Raw genomic sequence first — 25,849 nt, forward strand, 5'->3', positions numbered from 1 at the left:
CCTCCATCCTAGTGCCTAACCCTCACCCTCCATCCTAGTGCCTAACCCTAACCCTCCCTCCTAGTGCCTAACCCTATCCGTCTCTCCTAGTGCCTAACCCTAACTGTCCCTCCTAGTGCCTAACCCTAACTGTCCCTCCTAGTACCTAACCCTAACTGTCCCTCCTAGTGCTTAACCCTAACTGTCCCTCCTAGTGCCTAACCCTATCCGTCTCTCCTAGTGCCTAACCCTAACTGTCCCTCCTAGTGCCTAACCCTAACTGTCCCTCCTAGTGCCTTACCCTAACTGTCCCTCCTAGTGCCTAACCCTAACTGTCCCTCCTAGTGCCTAAACCTAACTGTCCCTCCTAGTGCCTAACCCTATCCATCTCTCCTAGTGCCTAACCCTAACTGTCCCTCCTAGTGCCTAACCCTAACTGTCCCTCCTAGTGCCTAACCCTAACTGTCCCTTCTAGTGCCCAACCCTCCTAACTGTCTCTCCTACTGCCTAACCCTTACTGTCCCTCCTAGTGCCTAACCCTAACTGTCCCTCCTAGTGCCTAACCCTAACTGTCCCTCCTAGTGCCTAACCCTAACTGTCCTTCCTAGTGCCTAACCCTATCTATCCCTCCTAGTGCCTAACCCTATCTGTCCCTCCTAGTGCCTAACCCTAACTGTCCCTCCTAGTGCCTAACCCTAACTGTCCCTCCTAGTGCCTAACCCTAACTGTTCCTCCTAGTACCTAACCCTAACAGTCTGTCCCAGTGCCTAGCCCTAACTTACTCTCCTAGTGCATAACCCTTTCTCCTAGTGCCTAACCATAACTGTCCCTCCTATTGCCTAACCCTTACTGTCCCTCCTAGTGCCTAACCCTTACTGTCCCTCCTAGTGCCTAATCCTAACCATCCGTTCTAATGTCTAACCCTATTTGTCCCTCCTATTGCCTAACCCTAACTGTCCCTCCTAGTGCCTAACCCTAACTGTCCCTCCTAGTGCCTAACCCCAACTGTCCCTCCTAGTGCCTAACCCTAACTGTCCCTCCTAGTGCCTAACCCTATCTGTCCCTCCTAGTGCCTAACCCTACCTGTCCCTCCTAGTGCCTAACCCTAACTGTCCCTCCTATTGCCTAACCCTCCCTCCTATTGCCTAACCCTAACTGTCCCTCCTAGTACCTAACCCTAACTGTCTCTCCTAGTGCCTAACCCTAACTGTCCCTCCTAGTACCTAACCCTAACTGTCCCTCCTAGTACCTAACCCTAACTGTCCCTCCTAGTACCTAACCCTAACTGTCCCTCCTAGTGCCTAACCCTAACCATCCCTCCTAGTGCCTAACCCTCCATCCTAGTGCCTAACCCAAACCCTCCCTCCTAGTGCCTAACCCTATCCGTCTCTCCTAGTGCCTAACCCTAACTGTCCCTCCTAGTGCCTAACCCTAACTGTCCCTCCTAGTGCCTAACCCTAACTGTCCCTCCTAGTACCTATCCCTAACTGTCCCTCCTAGTGCCTAACCCTAACCCTCCCTCCTAGTGCCTAACCCTATCCGTCCCTCCTAGTGCCTAACCCTAACTGTCCCTCCTAGTGCCTAACCCTAACTGTCCCTTCTAGTGCCCAACCCTCCTAACTGTCCCTCCTAGTGCCTAACCCTAACTGTCCCTCCTAGTGCCTAACCCTAACTGTCCCTCCTAGTGCCTAACCCTAACTGTCCCTCCTAGTGCCTAACCCTAACTGTCCCTCCTAGTGCCTAACCCTATCTGTCCCTCCTAGTGCCTAACCCTATCTGTCCCTCCTAGTGCCTAACCCTATCGGTCCCTCCTAGTGCCTAACCCTAACTGTCCCTCCTAGTGCCTAACCCTAACTGTCCCTCCTAGTGCCTAACCCTAACTGTCCCTTCTAGTGCCTAACCCTAACTGTCCCTCCTAGTGCCTAACCCTAACTGTCCCGCCTAGTGCCTAACCCTAACTGTCCCTCCTAGTGCCTAACCCTAACTGTCCCTCCTAGTGCCTAACCCTAACTGTCCCTCCTAGTGCCTAACCCTATCTGTCCCTCCTAGTGCCTAACCCTTAATGTCCCTGCTAGTGCCTAACCCTAACCCTCCCTCCTAGTGCCTTACCCTAACTGTCCCGCCTAGGGCCTAACCCTATCTGTCCCTCCTAGTGCCTAACCCTCCCTCCTAGTGCCTAACCCTAACTGTCCCTCCTCGTGCATAACCCTAACTGTCCCTCCTAGTGCCTAACCCTAACTGTCCCTCCTAGTGCCTAACCCTATCTGTCCCTCCTAGTGCCTAACCCTAACTGTCCCGCCTAGTGCCTAACCCTAACTGTCCCTCCTAGTGCCTAACCCTAACTGTCCCTCCTAGTGCCTAACCCTAACTGTCCCTCCTAGTGCCTAACCCTAACTATCCCTCTTAGTGCCTAACCCTATCTGTCCCTCCTAGTGCCTAACCCTTAGTGTCCCTCCTAGTGCCTAACTCTAACCGTAACTGTACCCCAGGGCCTAGAGTTTTTCCTGTATCATCTTGTTGTGTGTCTTGCCTTTTCCGTGTATTTTATGTGGATCTGGCCTTTTCCGTGTATTTTATGTGGATCTGGCCTTTTCTGTGTATTTTATGTGGATCTGGCCTTTTCCGTGGATTTTATGTGGATCTGGCTTTTTCTGTGTATTTTATGTGGATCTGGCATTTCTGTGTATTTTATGTGGATGTGGCCTTTTCTGTGTATTTTTGTGGATCTGGCTTTTTCTGTGTATTTTATGTGGATCTGGCCTTTTCCGTGTATTTTATGTGGATCTGGCTTTTTCCGTGTATTTTATGTGGATCTGGCTTTTTCCGTGTATTTTATGTGGATCTGGCTATTTTAATATTAATATGGATCCTGCTTTGCTTTTCTATGTATGGCTTTCCCTATATATTTTGTATGGATTCTGGTTTTCTGTGGGTGTGTGTTAATTTACAGTGGTTTACTCTCCTATATTTCTGTATTTGTATAGTTTATATATTATATGATGTTATAATAACACCCACCCTGCACAGCCCAAACTTTGTCAATTTTTTTTTTTAAATTGGCTCCTGACAAGTCCCTATAGAAACATATGGGGGCTGCATTAGCTGTCAAAAATGAGAACCGTATCAGGTATCACCGATCGATATCTACTGAGTTCCACGTACATAAATGCCAGGGATAATTAATATTTGATTATCCCGCAAACATTCATTGATAAATTGCTGGCTTAAAATATACAGTAATACAAATTTAGTTATATCTTCCCTCTTGTCATGTACTGAATTAATACGCTGGGTTACCTGAAGAGCTCAGGCTCCATAGCCAGGTATTACACAGCCATGAGCAATGTTACACTGACAAGGAGAGATGGGATCGGTATGAATGACTGCCGGACCTATGGCCGGCAGTTCAAATCCCGACGCCGGAAGATCAGCACTAGAAGATCCCGACAGGGTAAGTATTTGTACTATACCTGACCCTCTCCCCCCCTAACCCTCCCTTAGGAGTGCCTAACCCTAACCTTCCCCCCCTAGTGCCTAACCCTAACCACCCCTGTAAGTGCCTAAGCCTAACCCCCCGTCTCTGCAGCATAAACCTAACCCCCCCGGGCGATGCCTAACCTTAACCTCCCACCCGGGGGTGCCTAACCCTAACCCCCCTTCCCCTAGCCTAACCCTAACTCTCTTGGGGGGGGTGCCTAAGTCCCCTGGGAGCCACTAACCTAACCCTCCCCCCCTTGGCTGTCCTCGCCCACCGCCCGGCTTACCTTTGTTCAGTATGACAGGCGTCAGGCTCCCGGCATAGGGATAATGATAGGCGTAGGGATTTCAACTCCTATCATTAGTCCCCTGTCGGGATTGCACAGTCGGGATGCGGGCGGTCAGCATTTCGACCGCCGGCTTCCTGAGTACATACCGTTACACTGATGTGTTGTCAGGGTTTTTGATAGGCATGAGATTATATTTAGCAGGAAAACACAAATGACAAACTATTCTGGTGTATAATTTGTGGTGGTTAATGTATAACACATACTGACCACTCACCTGAATATACGAGGTGTGAAAGCCCCCGGGCTCACCTACAAAGATATATAGAGCCCCCCGGTTGTGGTCCTCACATGGGGCCCCGATGGCCAGGTCAGGAAGATCATCTCCAGTCAGGTCTGGTAGAACAGAGATGGCAGAACCAAAATGACCCTCAGACTGACTGCTGTCCCCCTGCAGGGTCTGGGGACATGAGATGGTGATGAAGACCTCATTGGAGACATGAGGACTTGTTGCCTGGAACCAAACATACTCAATAGATAAAACTTTAGACAGCTGACAAAGGGCACAGACGATTAGAGATGACATATCATGTGGCAAATCAGATGCATGAAGACTATAGGAAAAGTGTAAATATCCAAGATAATAGAAGTACTATACACAGCCTGCAGATAACACACAGAAAATGCTTAAGTGTCTTCTATAAGTGATGGGGTCATTTAACTAAACTGCCCCTCACTAGGACTTTATGGTAAACGCATACCTGTAGGTTGAAGGGAGATTTGCAGAACAAATGGTAACAAGTTTACAACTACGGTTGCAAAGAAGAAAAAAAACAACGAAACTGAGCAGATGTCAAAAGAAAATACAGTATTCTGTCCCAGGTTCTCATGGGGGACACAGTAGATGAGGAAAGGGTGTCGAGTTTGGTAACCTCTCAGGAGAGCATTATATAAGGAGGGATGGGGAAATGGAATTGTGTAACCCAAGGCCCTATCTGTGTGAACTTCCCATGTTGTGGTGGGGTGTTGAGTTTGTGAATCTCTCAGAGGGACAGTAGATGGGTGATGGGGTGTTGTGTTTGTGAATCTCTCAGAGGGACAGTAGATGGGGGATGTGGTGTTGTGTTTGTGAATCTCTCAGAGGGACAGTAGATGGGTGATGGGGTGTTGTTTGTGAATCTCTCAGAGGGACAGTAGATGGGTGATGGGGTGTTGTGTTTGTGAATCTCTCAGAGGTACAGTTGATGGGTGATGGGGTGTTGTGTTTGTGAATCTCTCAGAGGGACAGTAGATGGGTGATGGGGTGCTGTGTTTGTGAATCTCTCAGAGGGACAGTAGATGGGTGATGGGGTGTTGTGTTTGTGAATCTCTCAGAGGGACAGTAGATGGGTGATGGGGTGTTGTGTTTGTGAATCTCTCAGAGGGACAGTAGATGGGTGATGGGGTTTTGTGTTTGTGAATCTCTCAGAGGGACAGTAGATGGGTGATGGGGTGTTGTGTTTGTGAATCTCTCAGAGGGACAGTAGATGGGTGATGGGGTGTTGTGTTTGTGAATCTCTCAGAGGGACAGTAGATGGGTGATGGGGTGTTGTGTTTGTGAATCTCTCAGAGGTACAGTAGATGGGTGATGGGGTGTTGTGTTTGTGAATCTCTCAGAGGGACAGTAGATGGGTGATGGGGTGTTGTGTTTGTGAATCTCTCAGAGGGACAGTAGATGGGGGATGGGGTGTTGTGTTTGTGAATCTCTCAGAGGGACAGTAGATGGGTGATGGGGTGTTGTGTTTGTGAATCTCTTAGAGGACAGTAGATGGGTGATGGGGTGCTGTGTTTGTGAATCTCTTAGAGGACAGTAGATGGGTGATGGGGTGTTGTGTTTGTGAATCTCTCAGAGGGACAGTAGATGGGTGATGGGGTGTTGTGTTTGTGAATCTCTGAGAGGGACAGTAGATGGGTGATGGGGTGTTGTGTTTGTGACTCTCTCAGAGGGACAGTAGATGGGTGATGGGGTGTTGTGTTTGTGAATCTCTCAGAGGGACAGTAGATGGGTGATGGGGTGTTGTGTTTGTGAATCTCTCAGAGGGACAGTGGATGGGTGATGGGGTGCTGTGTTTGTGAATCTCTCAGAGGGACAGTAGATGGGTGATGGGGTGCTGTGTTTGTGAATCTCTCAGAGGGACAGTAGATGGGTGATGGGGTGTTGTGTTTGTGAATCTCTCAGAGGGACAGTAGATGGGTGATTGGGTGTTGTGTTTGTGAATCTCTCAGAGGGACAGTAGATGGGTGATGGGGTGTTGTGTTTGTGAATCTCTGAGAGGGACAGTAGATGGGTGATGGGGTGTTGTGTTTGTGAATCTCTCAGAGGGACAGTAGATGGGTGATGGGGTGTTGTTTGTGAGTCTCTCAGAGGGACAGTAGATGGGTGATGGGGTGTTGTGTTTGTGAATCTCTCAGAGGGACAGTAGATGGGTGATGGGGTGTTGTGTTTGTGAATCTCTCAGAGGGACAGTAGATGGGGGATGGGGTGTTGTGTTTGTGACTCTCTCAGAGGGACAGTAGATGGGTGATGGGGTGCTGTGTTTGTGAATCTCTCAGAGGGACAGTAGATGGGTGATGGGGTTTTGTGTTTGTGAATCTCTTAGAGGACAGTAGATGGGTGATGGGGTGCTGTGTTTGTGAATCTCTTAGAGGACAGTAGATGGGTGATGGGGTGTTGTGTTTGTGAATCTCTCAGAGGGACAGTAGATGGGTGATGGGGTGTTGTGTTTGTGAATCTCTGAGAGGGACAGTAGATGGGTGATGGGGTGTTGTGTTTGTGACTCTCTCAGAGGGACAGTAGATGGGTGATGGGGTGTTGTGTTTGTGAATCTCTCAGAGGGACAGTAGATGGGGGATGGGGTGTTGTGTTTGTAAATCTCTCAGAGGGACAGTAGATGGGTGATGGGGTGTTGTTTGTGAGTCTCTCAGAGGGACAGTTGATGGGTGATGGGGTGTTGTGTTTGTGAATCTCTCAGAGGGACAGTAGATGGGTGATGGGGTGTTGTGTTTGTGAGTCTCTCAGAGGGACAGTAGATGGGTGATGGGGTGTTGTGTTTGTGAATCTCTCAGAGGGACAGTAGATGGGTGATGGGGTGCTGTGTTTGTGAATCTCTCAGAGGGACAGTAGATGGGTGATGGGGTGTTGTGTTTGTGAATCTCTCAGAGGGACAGTAGATGGGTGATGGGGTGTTGTTTGTGAGTCTCTCAGAGGGACAGTAGATGGGTGATGGGGTGTTGTGTTTGTGAATCTCTCAGAGGTACAGTTGATGGGTGATGGGGTGTTGTGTTTGTGAATCTCTCAGAGGGACAGTAGATGAGTGATGGGGTGCTGTGTTTGTGAATCTCTCAGAGGGACAGTAGATGGGTGATGGGGTGTTGTGTTTGTGAATCTCTCAGAGGGACAGTAGATGGGTGATGGGGTGTTGTGTTTGTGAATCTCTCAGAGGGACAGTAGATGGGTGATGGGGTTTTGTGTTTGTGAATCTCTCAGAGGGACAGTAGATGGGTGATGGGGTGTTGTGTTTGTGAATCTCTCAGAGGGACAGTAGATGGGTGATGGGGTGTTGTGTTTGTGAATCTCTCAGAGGGACAGTAGATGGGTGATGGGGTGTTGTGTTTGTGAATCTCTCAGAGGTACAGTAGATGGGTGATGGGGTGTTGTGTTTGTGAATCTCTCAGAGGGACAGTAGATGGGTGATGGGGTGTTGTGTTTGTGAATCTCTCAGAGGGACAGTAGATGGGGGATGGGGTGTTGTGTTTGTGAATCTCTCAGAGGGACAGTAGATGGGTGATGGGGTGTTGTGTTTGTGAATCTCTTAGAGGACAGTAGATGGGTGATGGGGTGCTGTGTTTGTGAATCTCTTAGAGGACAGTAGATGGGTGATGGGGTGTTGTGTTTGTGAATCTCTCAGAGGGACAGTAGATGGGTGATGGGGTGTTGTGTTTGTGAATCTCTGAGAGGGACAGTAGATTGGTGATGGGGTGTTGTGTTTGTGACTCTCTCAGAGGGACAGTAGATGGGTGATGGGGTGTTGTGTTTGTGAATCTCTCAGAGGGACAGTAGATGGGTGATGGGGTGTTGTGTTTGTGAATCTCTCAGAGGTACAGTAGATGGGTGATGGGGTGCTGTGTTTGTGAATCTCTCAGAGGGACAGTAGATGGGTGATGGGGTGTTGTGTTTGTGAATCTCTGAGAGGGACAGTAGATGGGTGATGGGGTGTTGTTTGTGAGTCTCTCAGAGGGACAGTAGATGGGTGATGGGGTGTTGTGTTTGTGAATCTCTCAGAGGTACAGTTGATGGGTGATGGGGTGTTGTGTTTGTGAATCTCTCAGAGGGACAGTAGATGGGGGATGGGGTGTTGTGTTTGTGAATCTCTCAGAGGGACAGTAGATGGGTGATGGGGTGCTGTGTTTGTGAATCTCTCAGAGGGACAGTAGATGGGTGATGGGGTGTTGTGTTTGTGAATCTCTTAGAGGACAGTAGATGGGTGATGGGGTGCTGTGTTTGTGAATCTCTCAGAGGGACAGTAGATGGGTGATGGGGTGTTGTGTTTGTGAATCTCTTAGAGGACAGTAGATGGGTGATTGGGTGTTGTGTTTGTGAATCTCTCAGAGGGACAGTAGATGGGTGATGGGGTGTTGTGTTTGTGAATCTCTGAGAGGGACAGTAGATGGGTGATGGGGTGTTGTGTTTGTGACTCTCTCAGAGGGACAGTAGATGGGTGATGGGGTGTTGTGTTTGTGAATCTCTGAGAGGGACAGTAGATGGGTGATGGGGTGTTGTGTTTGTGAATCTCTCAGAGGGACAGTAGATGGGTGATGGGGTGCTGTGTTTGTGAATCTCTCAGAGGGACAGTAGATGGGCGATGGGGTTTTGTGTTTGTGAATCTCTCAGAGGGACAGTAGATGGGTGGTGGGGTGTTGTGTTTGTGAATCTCTCAGAGGGACAGTAGATGGGGGATGGGGTGTTGTGTTTGTGAATCTCTCAGAGGGACAGTAGATGGGTGATGGGGTGTTGTGTTTGTGAATCTCTCAGAGGGACAGTAGATGGTTGATGGGGTGCTGTGTTTGTGAATCTCTCAGAGGGACAGTAGATGGGTGATGGGGTGTTGTGTTTGTGAATCTCTCAGAGGGACAGTAGATGGGTGATGGGGTGTTGTGTTTGTGAATCTCTCAGAGGTACAGTTGATGGGGTATTGTGTTTGTGAATCTCTCAGAGGTACAGTTGATGGAGTGTTGTGTTTGTGAATCTCTCAGAGGTACAGTTGATGGGTGATGGAGTGTTGTGTTTGTGAATCTCTTAGAGGACAGTAGATGGGTGATTGGGTGTTGTGTTGGGCAGACTCTCAGAGGGACAGTAGATGGGTGATGGGGTGTTGTGTTTGTGAATCTCTCAGAGGGACAGTAGATGGGTGATGGGGTGTTGTATTTGTGAATCTCTCAGAGGACAGTAGATGGGTGATTGGGTGTTGTATTGGGCAGACTCTCAGAGGACAGTAGATGGGTGATGGGGTGTTGTGTTGGGGAGACTCTCAGAGGGATAGTAGATATGTGATGGAGTATTGTGTTTAGGAGACTCTCAGAAGGACAGTTGATGGGTGATGGGGTGTTGTGTTAGTGAATCTCTTAGAGGTACAGTATATGGGGGATGGGGTGTTGTGTTGGGGAGACTCTCAGAGGGACAGTAGATGGGTGATGGAGTGTTGTGTTTAGGAGACTCTCAGAGGGACAGTATATGGGGGATGGGGTGTTGTGTTGGGGAGACTCTCAGAGGGACAGTAGATATGTGATGGAGTGTTGTGTTTAGGAGATTATCATAAGGACAGAAAATGGGGGATGGGGTGTTACGTTGAGAAGACTCTCAAAGGGACAGTGCAGTAGATGGGTGATGGGCAGTTGTTGTTATTTTGGGGAGATTCTCAGATGGTACAGTAGATTTTCGATCAGTTGCTGTGTTGGGAAGACTATCAGTGAAGTAGTAGATGGTGTAAGGACATTTTGTTGGGGAGACTCTCAGAGGGATAATATTTTTGTAGTTTCTCTATGATGGGGTAATGAGAAGGGTCATTAAATCATTAAATTAACAGCTTTTCACAGTCACTATAGAAAGTTTCTTCAGTTAAGGTCTCACCTGGGTGATGGGACAAAGGTACACACATCCACCAAGACCTTCTGGCGAGTAATATGTTGGTGCCCCAACCAGAAGGAGAGGTTGGGAAGAATTCTCCTGGACTACACTCAATACAGAACCAAAATATGACCCAATCTGAAAGCACAAATTAGGCCAAAATTTCAAATGGATGGCAATTAATTGAAATGCCCTTAAGTATCCTCTCTCAATCTACTCTTTCACCTTCCTCACACTCTCCAGATGATGTCACTATTTTTGGTATTATTGATATATATTTACATGTCTCCACCTTGTCATTATTATATAGGCCTGCTAACATCATATTACCCACATTACCAGAAGTTTATATCTATAATCACCTGCTCCACCTTGTTATTATTATATGGGCATGCTATAATCACACGGCCCACATTACCAGAATAATCGATAATCACCTGCCCCACATTGTTATTATTATATGGGCATACTATAATCACACGCCCCACATTAGCAGTATAATCCATCTATAATCACCTGCCCCATCTTGTTATTATTATATGGGCAAACTATAATCACACGGCCCACATTACCAGTATAATCCATCTATAATCACCTGCCCCATCTTGTTATTATTATATGGGCATACTATAATCACACGCCCCACATTACCAGTATAATCCATCTATAATCACCCGCCCCACATTGTTATTATTATATGGGCATACTATAATCACACGCTCCACATTACCAGTATAATCCATCTATAATCACCTGCCCCTAATTGTTATTATTATATTGGCATACTATTATCACACGGCCCACATTACCAGTATAATCCATCTATAATCACCTGCCCCACATTGTTATTATTATATGGGCATACTATAATCACACGCCCCAAATTAGCAGTATAATCCATCTATAATCACCTGCCCCACATTGTTATTATTATATGGGCATACTATAATCACACGCCCCACATTAGCAGTATAATCCATCTATAATCACCTGCCCCACATTGTTATTATTATATGGGCATACTATAATCACCTGCCCCACATTAGCAGTATAATCATCTATAATCACCTGCTCCATCTTATTATTATTATTATATAGGCCTATTATAGTGATATTACCCACATTACCACTATTATATAACTATACTCTCCTGACTGAAATGTCAGTATTATTTTATATTGACAGTAATACTTCTATAGCCCCTTCCTCATGCTGTCAGTGTGACTATTCCCGCTATATTCACTTGACCCATTGGCAGTATTATTTTGCCCTTTTATATCACTGTCAGGTTACAAGACCTACAAGACATTTCCCGATGTACCGTACTGCCAGATTAACTAGTATAATAATACACCTAAACCTAATTGCAGCCTAACCATAGCCCTAACCATAACCCTAACCATAAAAGCAGGTGTCAACATTCGATTGATATTCACAATGTCAGCATTATGACCATGCTGCCATAATGAAGCCGGACCTATAGCTATAATAGTGATATTTACTGTATATGTGGTGATGTAGAAAACGATGGCCAGTTACTGTATATGTGGTGATGTAGAAAACGATGGCCAGTTACTGTATAAGTGGTGATGTAGAAAACGATGACCAGTTACTGTATAAGTGATGATGTAGAAAACGATGGCCAGTTACTGTATATGTGGTGATGTAGAAAACGATGGCCAGTTACTGTATAAGTGGTGATGCAGAAAACGATGGCCAGTTACTGTATATGTGGTGATGTAGAAAACGATGGCCAGTTACTGTATATGTGGTGATGTAGAAAACGATGGCCAGTTACTGTATAAGTGGTGATGTAGAAAACGATGGCCAGTTACTGTATAAGTGATGATGTAGAAAACGATGGCCAGTTACTGTATAAGTGATGATGTAGAAAACGATGGCCAGTTACTGTATATGTGGTGATGTAGAAAACGATGGCCAGTTACTGTATATGTGGTGATGTAGAAAACGATGGCCAGTTACTGTATAAGTGGTGATGTAGAAAACGATGGCCAGTTACTGTATATGTGATGATGTAGAAAATGATGGCCAGTTACTATATATGTGATGATGTAGAAAACGATGGCCAGTTACTGTATATGTGATGATGTAGAAAACGATGGCCAGTTATTGTATATGTGATGATGTAGAAAACGATGGCCAGTTACTGTGTAAGTGGTGATGTAGAAAACGATGGCCAGTTACTGTATATGTGATGATGTAGAAAACGATGGCCAGTTACTGTATATGTGGTGATGTAGAAAACGATGGCCAGTTACTGTATATGTGGTGATGTAGAAAATGATGGCCAGTTACTGTATATGTGGTGATGTAGAAAACGATGGCCAGTTACTGTATATGTGGTGATGTAGAAATGGATGGCCAGTTACTGCATAAGTGATGATGTAGAAAACGATGGCCAGTTACTGCATAAGTGATGATGTAGAAAACGATGGCCAGTTACTGTATATATGATGATGTAGAAAACGATGGGCAGTTACTGTATATGTGGTGATGTAGAAAACGATGGCCAGTTACTGTATATGTGGTGATGTAGAAAACGATGGCCAGTTACTGTATATGTGGTGATGTAGAAAACGATGGCCAGTTAATGTATAAGGGGTGATGTAGAAAACGATGGCCAGTTACTGTACATGTGGTGATGTAGAAAATGATGACCAGTTACTGTATATGTGGTGATGTAGGAAACGATGGCCAGTTACTGTATATGTGGTGATGTAGAAAACGATGGCCAGTTACTGTATATGTGGTGATGTAGAAAACGATGGCAAGTTACTGTGATGTAGAAAATGATGGCCAGTTACTGTATATGTGGTGATGTAGAAAACGATGGCCAGTTACTGTACATGTGGTGATGTAGAAAACGATGACCAGTTACTGTATATGTGGTGATGTAGGAAACGATGGCCAGTTACTGTATATGTGGAGATGTAGAAAACGATGACCAGTTACTGTATATGTGGTGATGTAGGAAACGATGGCCAGTTACTGTATATGTGGTGATGTAGAAAACGATGGCCAGTTACTGTATATGTGGTGATGTAGAAAACGATGGCCAGTTACTGTGATGTAGAAAACGATGGCCAGTTACTGTATATGTGGTGATGTAGAAAACGATGGCCAGTTACTGTATATGCGGTGATGTAGAAAACGATGACCAGTTACTGTATAAGTGGTGATGTAGAAAACGATGGCCAGTTACTGTGATGTAGAAAACGATGGCCAGTTACTGTATAAGTGATGATGTAGAAAACGATGGCCAGTTACTGTATATGTGGTGATGTAGAAAACGATGGCCAGTTACTGTGATGTAGAAAACGATGGCCAGTTACTGTGATGTAGAAAACGATGGCCAGTTACTGTATAAGTGGTGATGTAGAAAACGATGGCCAGTTACTGTATATGTGGTGATGTAGAAAACGATGGCCAGTTACTGTTATGTAGAAAACGATGGCCAGTTACTGTATATGTGGTGATGTAGAAAACGATGGCCAGTTACTGTATAAGTGGTGATGTAGAAAACGATGGCCAGTTACTGTACATGTGGTGATGTAGAAAACGATGACCAGTTACTGTATATGTGGTGATGTAGGAAACGATGGCCAGTTACTGTATATGTGGTGATGTAGAAAACGATAGCCAGTTACTGTATATGTGGTGATGTAGAAAACGATGGCCAGTTACTGTGATGTAGAAAACGATGGCCAGTTACTGTATATGTGGTGATGTAGAAAACGATGGCCAGTTACTGTACATGTGGTGATGTAGAAAACGATGACCAGTTACTGTATATGTGGTGATATAGGAAACGATGGCCAGTTACTGTATATGTGGAGATGTAGAAAACGATGACCAGTTACTGTATATGTGGTGATGTAGGAAACGATGGCCAGTTACTGTATATGTGGTGATGTAGAAAACGATGGCCAGTTACTGTATATGTGGTGATGTAGAAAACGATGGCCAGTTACTGTGATGTAGAAAACGATGGCCAGTTACTGTATATGTGGTGATGTAGAAAACGATGGCCAGTTACTGTATATGCGGTGATGTAGAAAACGATGACCAGTTACTGTATAAGTGGTGATGTAGAAAACGATGGCCAGTTACTGTGATGTAGAAAACGATGGCCAGTTACTGTATAAGTGATGATGTAGAAAACGATGGCCAGTTACTGTATATGTGGTGATGTAGAAAACGATGGCCAGTTACTGTGATGTAGAAAACGATGGCCAGTTACTGTGATGTAGAAAACGATGGCCAGTTACTGTATAAGTGGTGATGTAGAAAACGATGGCCAGTTACTGTATATGTGGTGATGTAGAAAATGATGGCCAGTTACTGTATAAGTGGGGATGTAGAAAACGATGGCCAGTTACTGTATATGTGGTGATGTAGAAAACGATGACCAGTTACTGTATATGTGGTGATGTAGGAAACGATGGCCAGTTACTGTATATGTGGTGATGTAGAAAACGATGACCAGTTACTGTATATGTGGTGATGTAGGAAACGATGGCCAATTACTGTATATGTGGTGATGTAGAAAACGATGGCCAGTTACTGTATATGTGGTGATGTAGAAAACGATGGCCAGTTACTGTGATGTAGAAAACGATGGCCAGTTACTGTATATGTGGTGATGTAGAAAACGATGGCCAGTTACTGTATATGCGGTGATGTAGAAAACGATGACCAGTTACTGTATAAGTGGTGATGTAGAAAACGATGGCCAGTTACTGTGATGTAGAAAACGATGGCCAGTTACTGTATAATTGATGATGTAGAAAACGATGGCCAGTTACTGTATATGTGGTGACATAGAAAACGATGGCCAGTTACTGTGATGTAGAAAACGATGGCCAGTTACTGTATAAGTGGTGATGTAGAAAACGATGGCCAGTTACTGTATATGTGATGATGTAGAAAACGATGGCCAGTTACTGTATATGTGGTGATGTAGAAAACGATGGCCAGTTACTGTATATGTGGTGATGTAGAAAACGATGGCCAGTTACTGTGATGTAGAAAACGATGGCCAGTTACTGTATATGTGGTGATGTAGAAAACGATGGCCAGTTACTGTACATGTGGTGATGTAGAAAACGATGACCAGTTACTGTATATGTGGTGATGTAGGAAACGATGGCCAGTTACTGTATATGTGGAGATGTAGAAAACGATGACCAGTTACTGTATAAGTGGTGATGTAGAAAACGATGGCCAGTTACTGTATAAGTGGTGATGTAGAAAACGATGACCAGTTACTGTATAAGTGATGATGTAGAAAACGATGGCCAGTTACTGTATATGTGGTGATGTAGAAAACGATGGCCAGTTACTGTATAAGTGGTGATGCAGAAAACGATGGCCAGTTACTGTATATGTGGTGATGTAGAAAACGATGGCCAGTTACTGTATATGTGATGATGTAGAAAACGATGGCCAGTTACTGTATAAGTGGTGATGTAGAAAACGATGGCCAGTTACTGTATAAGTGATGATGTAGAAAACGATGGCCAGTTACTGTATAAGTGATGATGTAGAAAACGATGGCCAGTTACTGTATATGTGGTGATGTAGAAAACGATGGCCAGTTACTGTATATGTGGTGATGTAGAAAACGATGGCCAGTTACTGTATAAGTGGTGATGTCGAAAACGATGGCCAGTTACTGTATATGTGATGATGTAGAAAATGATGTAGAAAACGATGGCCAGTTACTGTATATGTGATGATGTAGAAAACGATGGCCAGTTACTGTACATGTGGTGATGTAGAAAACGATGACCAGTTACTGTATATGTGGTGATGTAGGAAACGATGGCCAGTTACTGTATATGTGGTGATGTAAAAAACGATAGCCAGTTACTGTATATGTGGTGATGTAGAAAACGATGGCCAGTTACTGTGATGTGGAAAACGATGGCCAGTTACTGTATATGTGGTGATGTAGAAAACGATGGCCAGTTACTGTACATGTGGTGATGTAGAAAACGATGACCAGTTACTGTATATGTGGTGATGTAGGAAACGATGGCCAGTTACTGTATATGTGGAGATGTAGAAAACGATGACCAGTTACTGTATATGTGGTGATGTAGGAAACGATGGCCAGTTACTGTATATGTGGTGATGTAGAAAACGATGGCCAGTTACTGTATATGTGGTGATGTAGAAAACGATGGCCAGTTACTGTGATGTAGAAAACGATGGCCAGTTACTGTATATGTGGTGATGTAGAAAACGATGGCCAGTTACTGTATATGCGGTGATGTAGAAAACGATGACCAGTTACTGTATAAGTGGTGATGTAGAAAACGATGGCCAGTTACTGTGATGTAGAAAACGATGGCCAGTTACTGTATAAGTGATGATGTAGAAAACGATGGCCAGTTACTGTATATGTGGTGATGTAGAAAACGATGGCCAGTTACTGTGATGTAGAAAACGATGGCCAGTTACTGTGATGTAGAAAACGATGGCCAGTTACTGTATATGTGGTGATGTAGAAAACGATGGCCAGTTACTGTATATGTGGTGATGTAGAAAATGATGGCCAGTTACTGTATAAGTGGGGATGTAGAAAACGATGGCCAGTTACTGTATATGTGGTGATGTAGAAAACGATGACCAGTTACTGTATATGTGGTGATGTAGGAAATGATGGCCAGTTACTGTATATGTGGTGATGTAGAAAACGATGACCAGTTACTGTATATGTGGTGATGTAGAAAACGATGGCCAGTTACTGTATATGTGGTGATGTAGAAAACGATGGCCAGTTACTGTGATGTAGAAAACGATGGCCAGTTACTGTATATGTGGTGATGTAGAAAACGATGGCCAGTTACTGTATATGCGGTGATGTAGAAAACGATGACCAGTTACTGTATAAGTGGTGATGTAGAAAACGATGGCCAGTTACTGTGATGTAGAAAACGATGGCCAGTTACTGTATAATTGATGATGTAGAAAACGATGGCCAGTTACTGTATATGTGGTGACGTAGAAAACGATGGCCAGTTACTGTGATGTAGAAAACGATGGCCAGTTACTGTATAAGTGGTGATGTAGAAAACGATGGCCAGTTACTGTATATGTGATGATGTAGAAAACGATGGCCAGTTACTGTATATGTGGTGATGTAGAAAACGATGGCCAGTTACTGTATATGTGGTGATGTAGAAAACGATGGCCAGTTACTGTGATGTAGAAAACGATGGCCAGTTACTGTATATGTGGTGATGTAGAAAACGATGGCCAGTTACTGTACATGTGGTGATGTAGAAAACGATGACCAGTTACTGTATATGTGGTGATGTAGGAAACGATGGCCAGTTACTGTATATGTGGAGATGTAGAAAACGATGACCAGTTACTGTATATGTGGTGATGTAGGAAACGATGGCAAGTTACTGTATATGTGGTGATGTAGAAAACGATGGCCAGTTACTGTATATGTGGTGATGTAGAAAACGATGGCCAGTTACTGTATAAGTGGTGATGTAGAAAACGATGACCAGTTACTGTATAAGTGATGATGTAGAAAACGATGGCCAGTTACTGTATATGTGGTGATGTAGAAAACGATGGCCAGTTACTGTATAAGTGGTGATGCAGAAAACGATGGCCAGTTACTGTATATGTGGTGATGTAGAAAACGATGGCCAGTTACTGTATATGTGATGATGTAGAAAACGATGGCCAGTTACTGTATAAGTGGTGATGTAGAAAACGATGGCCAGTTACTGTATAAGTGATGATGTAGAAAACGATGGCCAGTTACTGTATAAGTGATGATGTAGAAAACGATGGCCAGTTACTGTATATGTGGTGATGTAGAAAACGATGGCCAGTTACTGTATATGTGGTGATGTAGAAAACGATGGCCAGTTACTGTATAGGTGGTGATGTAGAAAACGATGGCCAGTTACTGTATATGTGATGATGTAGAAAATGATGTAGAAAACGATGGCCAGTTACTGTATATGTGATGATGTAGAAAACGATGGCCAGTTACTGTGTAAGTGGTGATGTAGAAAACTATGGCCAGTTACTGTATATGTGATGATGTAGAAAACGATGGCCAGTTACTGTATATGTGGTGATGTAGAAAACGATGGCCAGTTATTGTATATGTGGTGATGTAGAAAACGATGGCCAGTTACTGTATATGTGGTGATGTAGAAAACGATGGCCAGTTACTGTATATGTGGTGATGTAGAAACGGATGGCCAGTTACTGCATAAGTGATGATGTAGAAAACGATGGCCAGTTACTGCATAAGTGATGATGTAGAAAACGATGGCCAGTTACTGTATATGTGATGATGTAGAAAACGATGGGCAGTTACTGTATATGTGGTGATGTAGAAAACGATGGCCAGTTACTGTATATGTGGTGATGTAGAAAACGATGGCCAGTTACTGTATAAGTGGTGATGTAGAAAACGATGGCCAGTTACTGTATAAGTGGTGATGTAGAAAACGATGGCCAGTTACTGTATAAGTGGTGATGTAGAAAACGATGGCCAGTTACTGTACATGTGGTGATGTAGAAAACAATGACCAGTTACTGTATATGTGGTGATGTAGGAAACGATGGCCAGTTACTGTATATGTGGTGATGTAGAAAACGATGGCCAGTTACTGTATATGTGGTGATGTAGAAAACGATGGCCAGTTACTGTGATGTAGAAAATGATGGCCAGTTACTGTATATGTGGTGATGTAGAAAACGATGGCCAGTTACTGTACATGTGGTGATGTAGAAAACGATGACCAGTTACTGTATATGTGGTGATGTAGGAAACGATGGCCAGTTACTGTATATGTGGAGATGTAGAAAACGATGACCAGTTACTGTATAAGTGGTGATGTAGGAAACGATGGCCAGTTACTGTATATGTGGTGATGTAGAAAACGATGGCCAGTTACTGTAAATGTGGTGATGTAGAAAACGATGGCCAGTTACTGTGATGTAGAAAACGATGGCCGGTTACTGTATATGTGGTGATGTAGAAAACGATGGCCAGTTACTGTATATGCGGTGATGTAGAAAACGATGACCAGTTACTGTATAAGTGGTGATGTAGAAAACGATGGCCAGTTACTGTGATGTAGAAAACGATGGCCAGTTACTGTATAAGTGATGATGTAGAAAACGATGGCCAGTTACTGTATATGTGGTGATGTAGAAAACGATGGCCAGTTACAGTGATGTAGAAAACGATGGCCAGTTACTGTGATGTAGAAAACGATGGCCAGTTACTGTATAAGTGGTGATGTAGAAAACGATGGCCAGTTACTGTATATGTGGTGATGTAGAAAACGATGGCCAGTTACTGTGATGTAGAAAACGATGGCCAATTACTGTATATGTGGTGATGTAGAAAACGATGGCCAGTTACTGTATAAGTGGGGATGTAGAAAACGATGGCCAGTTACTGTATATGTGGTGATGTAGAAAACGATGACCAGTTACTGTATATGTGGTGATGTAGGAAACGATGGCCAGTTACTGTATATGTGGTGATGTAGAAAACGATGACCAGTTACTGTATATGTGGTGATGTAGGAAACGATGGCCAGTTACTGTATATGTGGTGATGTAGAAAACGATGGCCAGTTACTGTATATGTGGTGATGTAGAAAACGATGGCCAGTTACTGTGATGTAGAAAACGATGGCCAGTTACTGTATATGTGGTGATGTAGAAAACGATGGCCAGTTACTGTATATGCGGTGATGTAGAAAACGATGACCAGTTACTGTATAAGTGGTGATGTAGAAAACGATGGCCAGTTACTGTGATGTAGAAAACGATGGCCAGTTACTGTATAATTGATGATGTAGAAAACGATGGCCAGTTACTGTATATGTGGTGATGTAGAAAACGATGGCCAGTTACTGTGATGTAGAAAACGATGGCCAGTTACTGTATATGTGGTGATGTAGAAAACGATGGCCAGTTACTGTACATATGATGATGTAGAAAACGATGGCCAGATACTGTATATGTGGTGATGTAGAAAACGATGGCCAGTTACTGTATATGTGGTGATGTAGAAAACGATGGCCAGTTACTGTATATGTGGTGATGTAGAAAACGATGGCCAGTTACTGTATAAGTGGTGATGTAGAAAACGATGGCCAGTTACTGTACATGTGGTGATGTAGAAAACGATGACCAGTTACTGTATATGTGGTGATGTAGGAAACGATGGCCAGTTACTGTATATGTGGTGATGTAGAAAACGATGGCCAGTTACTGTATATGTGGTGATGTAGAAAACGATGGCCAGTTACTGTGATGTAGAAAACGATGGCCAGTTACTGTATATGTGGTGATGTAGAAAACGATGGCCAGTTACTGTACATGTGGTGATGTAGAAAATGATGACCAGTTACTGTATATGTGGTGATGTAGGAAACGATGGCCAGTTACTGTATATGTGGAGATGTAGAAAACGATGACCAGTTACTGTATATGTGGTGATGTAGGAAACGATGGCCAGTTACTGTATATGTGGTGATGTAGAAAACGATGGCCAGTTACTGTATATGTGGTGATGTAGAAAACGATGGCCAGTTACTGTGATGTAGAAAACGATGGCCAGTTACTGTATATGTGGTGATGTAGAAAACGATGGCCAGTTACTGTACATGTGGTGATGTAGAAAATGATGACCAGTTACTGTATATGTGGTGATGTAGGAAACGATGGCCAGTTACTGTATATGTGGAGATGTAGAAAACGATGACCAGTTACTGTATATGTGGTGATGTAGGAAACGATGGCCAGTTACTGTATATGTGGAGATGTAGAAAACGATGACCAGTTACTGTATATGTGGTGATGTAGAAAACGATGGCCAGTTACTGTATAAGTGGTGATGTAGAAAACGATGGCCAGTTACTGTATAAGTGGTGATGTAGAAAACGATGGCCAGTTACTGTACATGTGGTGATGTAGAAAACAATGACCAGTTACTGTATATGTGGTGATGTAGGAAACGATGGCCAGTTACTGTATATGTGGTGATGTAGAAAACGATGGCCAGTTACTGTATATGTGGTGATGTAGAAAACGATGGCCAGTTACTGTGATGTAGAAAATGATGGCCAGTTACTGTATATGTGGTGATGTAGAAAACGATGGCCAGTTACTGTACATGTGGTGATGTAGAAAACGATGACCAGTTACTGTATATGTGGTGATGTAGGAAACGATGGCCAGTTACTGTATATGTGGAGATGTAGAAAACGATGACCAGTTACTGTATAAGTGGTGATGTAGGAAACGATGGCCAGTTACTGTATATGTGGTGATGTAGAAAACGATGGCCAGTTACTGTAAATGTGGTGATGTAGAAAACGATGGCCAGTTACTGTGATGTAGAAAACGATGGCCGGTTACTGTATATGTGGTGATGTAGAAAACGATGGCCAGTTACTGTATATGCGGTGATGTAGAAAACGATGACCAGTTACTGTATATGCGGTGATGTAGAAAACGATGACCAGTTACTGTATAAGTGGTGATGTAGAAAACGATGGCCAGTTACTGTATATGTGGTGATGTAGAAAACGATGGCCAGTTACTGTATATGCGGTGATGTAGAAAACGATGACCAGTTACTGTATAAGTGGTGATGTAGAAAACGATGGCCAGTTACTGTGATGTAGAAAACGATGGCCAGTTACTGTATAATTGATGATGTAGAAAACGATGGCCAGTTACTGTATATGTGGTGACATAGAAAACGATGGCCAGTTACTGTGATGTAGAAAACGATGGCCAGTTACTGTATAAGTGGTGATGTAGAAAACGATGGCCAGTTACTGTATATGTGATGATGTAGAAAACGATGGCCAGTTACTGTATATGTGGTGATGTAGAAAACGATGGCCAGTTACTGTATATGTGGTGATGTAGAAAACGATGGCCAGTTACTGTGATGTAGAAAACGATGGCCAGTTACTGTATATGTGGTGATGTAGAAAACGATGGCCAGTTACTGTACATGTGGTGATGTAGAAAACGATGACCAGTTACTGTATATGTGGTGATGTAGGAAACGATGGCCAGTTACTGTATATGTGGAGATGTAGAAAACGATGACCAGTTACTGTATAAGTGGTGATGTAGAAAACGATGGCCAGTTACTGTATAAGTGGTGATGTAGAAAACGATGACCAGTTACTGTATAAGTGATGATGTAGAAAACGATGGCCAGTTACTGTATATGTGGTGATGTAGAAAACGATGGCCAGTTACTGTATAAGTGGTGATGCAGAAAACGATGGCCAGTTACTGTATATGTGGTGATGTAGAAAACGATGGCCAGTTACTGTATATGTGATGATGTAGAAAACGATGGCCAGTTACTGTATAAGTGGTGATGTAGAAAACGATGGCCAGTTACTGTATAAGTGATGATGTAGAAAACGATGGCCAGTTACTGTATAAGTGATGATGTAGAAAACGATGGCCAGTTACTGTATATGTGGTGATGTAGAAAACGATGGCCAGTTACTGTATATGTGGTGATGTAGAAAACGATGGCCAGTTACTGTATAAGTGGTGATGTAGAAAACGATGGCCAGTTACTGTATATGTGATGATGTAGAAAATGATGTAGAAAACGATGGCCAGTTACTGTATATGTGATGATGTAGAAAACGATGGCCAGTTACTGTACATGTGGTGATGTAGAAAACGATGACCAGTTACTGTATATGTGGTGATGTAGGAAACGATGGCCAGTTACTGTATATGTGGTGATGTAGAAAACGATAGCCAGTTACTGTATATGTGGTGATGTAGAAAACGATGACCAGTTACTGTATATGTGGTGATGTAGGAAACGATGGCCAGTTACTGTATATGTGGTGATGTAGAAAACGATGACCAGTTACTGTATATGTGGTGATGTAGGAAACGATGGCCAGTTACTGTATATGTGGTGATGTAGAAAACGATGGCCAGTTACTGTATATGTGGTGATGTAGAAAACGATGGCCAGTTACTGTGATGTAGAAAACGATGGCCAGTTACTGTATATGTGGTGATGTAGAAAACGATGGCCAGTTACTGTATATGCGGTGATGTAGAAAACGATGACCAGTTACTGTATAAGTGGTGATGTAGAAAACGATGGCCAGTTACTGTGATGTAGAAAACGATGGCCAGTTACTGTATAATTGATGATGTAGAAAACGATGGCCAGTTACTGTATATGTGGTGATGTAGAAAACGATGGCCAGTTACTGTGATGTAGAAAACGATGGCCAGTTACTGTATATGTGGTGATGTAGAAAACGATGGCCAGTTACTGTACATATGATGATGTAGAAAACGATGGCCAGATACTGTATATGTGGTGATGTAGAAAACGATGGCCAGTTACTGTATATGTGGTGATGTAGAAAACGATGGCCAGTTACTGTATATGTGGTGATGTAGAAAACGATGGCCAGTTACTGTATAAGTGGTGATGTAGAAAACGATGGCCAGTTACTGTACATGTGGTGATGTAGAAAACGATGACCAGTTACTGTATATGTGGTGATGTAGGAAACGATGGCCAGTTACTGTATATGTGGTGATGTAGAAAACGATGGCCAGTTACTGTATATGTGGTGATGTAGAAAACGATGGCCAGTTACTGTGATGTAGAAAACGATGGCCAGTTACTGTATATGTGGTGATGTAGAAAACGATGGCCAGTTACTGTACATGTGGTGATGTAGAAAATGATGACCAGTTACTGTATATGTGGTGATGTAGGAAACGATGGCCAGTTACTGTATATGTGGAGATGTAGAAAACGATGACCAGTTACTGTATATGTGGTGATGTAGGAAACGATGGCCAGTTACTGTATATGTGGTGATGTAGAAAACGATGGCCAGTTACTGTATATGTGGTGATGTAGAAAACGATGGCCAGTTACTGTGATGTAGAAAACGATGGCCAGTTACTGTATATGTGGTGATGTAGAAAACGATGGCCAGTTACTGTACATGTGGTGATGTAGAAAATGATGACCAGTTACTGTATATGTGGTGATGTAGGAAACGATGGCCAGTTACTGTATATGTGGAGATGTAGAAAACGATGACCAGTTACTGTATATGTGGTGATGTAGGAAACGATGGCCAGTTACTGTATATGTGGAGATGTAGAAAACGATGACCAGTTACTGTATATGTGGTGATGTAGAAAACGATGGCCAGTTACTGTATAAGTGGTGATGTAGAAAACGATGGCCAGTTACTGTATAAGTGGTGATGTAGAAAACGATGGCCAGTTACTGTACATGTGGTGATGTAGAAAACAATGACCAGTTACTGTATATGTGGTGATGTAGGAAACGATGGCCAGTTACTGTATATGTGGTGATGTAGAAAACGATGGCCAGTTACTGTATATGTGGTGATGTAGAAAACGATGGCCAGTTACTGTGATGTAGAAAATGATGGCCAGTTACTGTATATGTGGTGATGTAGAAAACGATGGCCAGTTACTGTACATGTGGTGATGTAGAAAACGATGACCAGTTACTGTATATGTGGTGATGTAGGAAACGATGGCCAGTTACTGTATATGTGGAGATGTAGAAAACGATGACCAGTTACTGTATAAGTGGTGATGTAGGAAACGATGGCCAGTTACTGTATATGTGGTGATGTAGAAAACGATGGCCAGTTACTGTAAATGTGGTGATGTAGAAAACGATGGCCAGTTACTGTGATGTAGAAAACGATGGCCGGTTACTGTATATGTGGTGATGTAGAAAACGATGGCCAGTTACTGTATATGCGGTGATGTAGAAAACGATGACCAGTTACTGTATATGCGGTGATGTAGAAAACGATGACCAGTTACTGTATAAGTGGTGATGTAGAAAACGATGGCCAGTTACTGTATATGTGGTGATGTAGAAAACGATGGCCAGTTACTGTATATGCGGTGATGTAGAAAACGATGACCAGTTACTGTATAAGTGGTGATGTAGAAAACGATGGCCAGTTACTGTGATGTAGAAAACGATGGCCAGTTACTGTATAATTGATGATGTAGAAAACGATGGCCAGTTACTGTATATGTGGTGACATAGAAAACGATGGCCAGTTACTGTGATGTAGAAAACTATGGCCAGTTACTGTATAAGTGGTGATGTAGAAAACGATGGCCAGTTACTGTATATGTGATGATGTAGAAAACGATGGCCAGTTACTGTATGTGTGGTGATGTAGAAAACGATGGCCAGTTACTGTATATGTGGTGATGTAGAAAACGATGGCCAGTTACTGTGATGTAGAAAACGATGGCCAGTTACTGTATATGTGGTGATGTAGAAAACGATGGCCAGTTACTGTACATGTGGTGATGTAGAAAACGATGACCAGTTACTGTATATGTGGTGATGTAGGAAACGATGGCCAGTTACTGTATATGTGGAGATGTAGAAAACGATGACCAGTTACTGTATAAGTGGTGATGTAGAAAACGATGGCCAGTTACTGTATAAGTGGTGATGTAGAAAACGATGACCAGTTACTGTATAAGTGATGATGTAGAAAACGATGGCCAGTTACTGTATATGTGGTGATGTAGAAAACGATGGCCAGTTACTGTATAAGTGGTGATGCAGAAAACGATGGCCAGTTACTGTATATGTGGTGATGTAGAAAACGATGGCCAGTTACTGTATATGTGATGATGTAGAAAACGATGGCCAGTTACTGTATAAGTGGTGATGTAGAAAACGATGGCCAGTTACTGTATAAGTGATGATGTAGAAAACGATGGCCAGTTACTGTATAAGTGATGATGTAGAAAACGATGGCCAGTTACTGTATATGTGGTGATGTAGAAAACGATGGCCAGTTACTGTATATGTGGTGATGTA

General features: G+C 43.4%; 1 protein-coding gene across 1 annotated transcript in view; it reads right to left on the reverse strand.

Moving 5' to 3' along the window:
• LOC148525138 (integrin alpha-X-like) overlaps positions 1-25,849 on the reverse strand; it is a 435,626-nt gene that overhangs the window by 204,272 nt on the left and 205,505 nt on the right. The window contains exons 10-11 of the mRNA XM_088471180.1: positions 9,910-10,044; positions 4,021-4,257 (exon numbers count right to left, since the gene is read on the reverse strand). Of these exons, the coding sequence (XP_088327306.1) occupies positions 4,021-4,257; positions 9,910-10,044 (372 nt within the window). The remainder of the gene's footprint in view (positions 1-4,020; positions 4,258-9,909; positions 10,045-25,849) is intronic.

This window comes from Taudactylus pleione, unplaced genomic scaffold, assembly GCF_031769625.1.
Source record: "Taudactylus pleione unplaced genomic scaffold, aTauple2 ptg000112l, whole genome shotgun sequence".
NCBI classification, from domain to species: domain Eukaryota; kingdom Metazoa; phylum Chordata; class Amphibia; order Anura; family Myobatrachidae; genus Taudactylus; species Taudactylus pleione.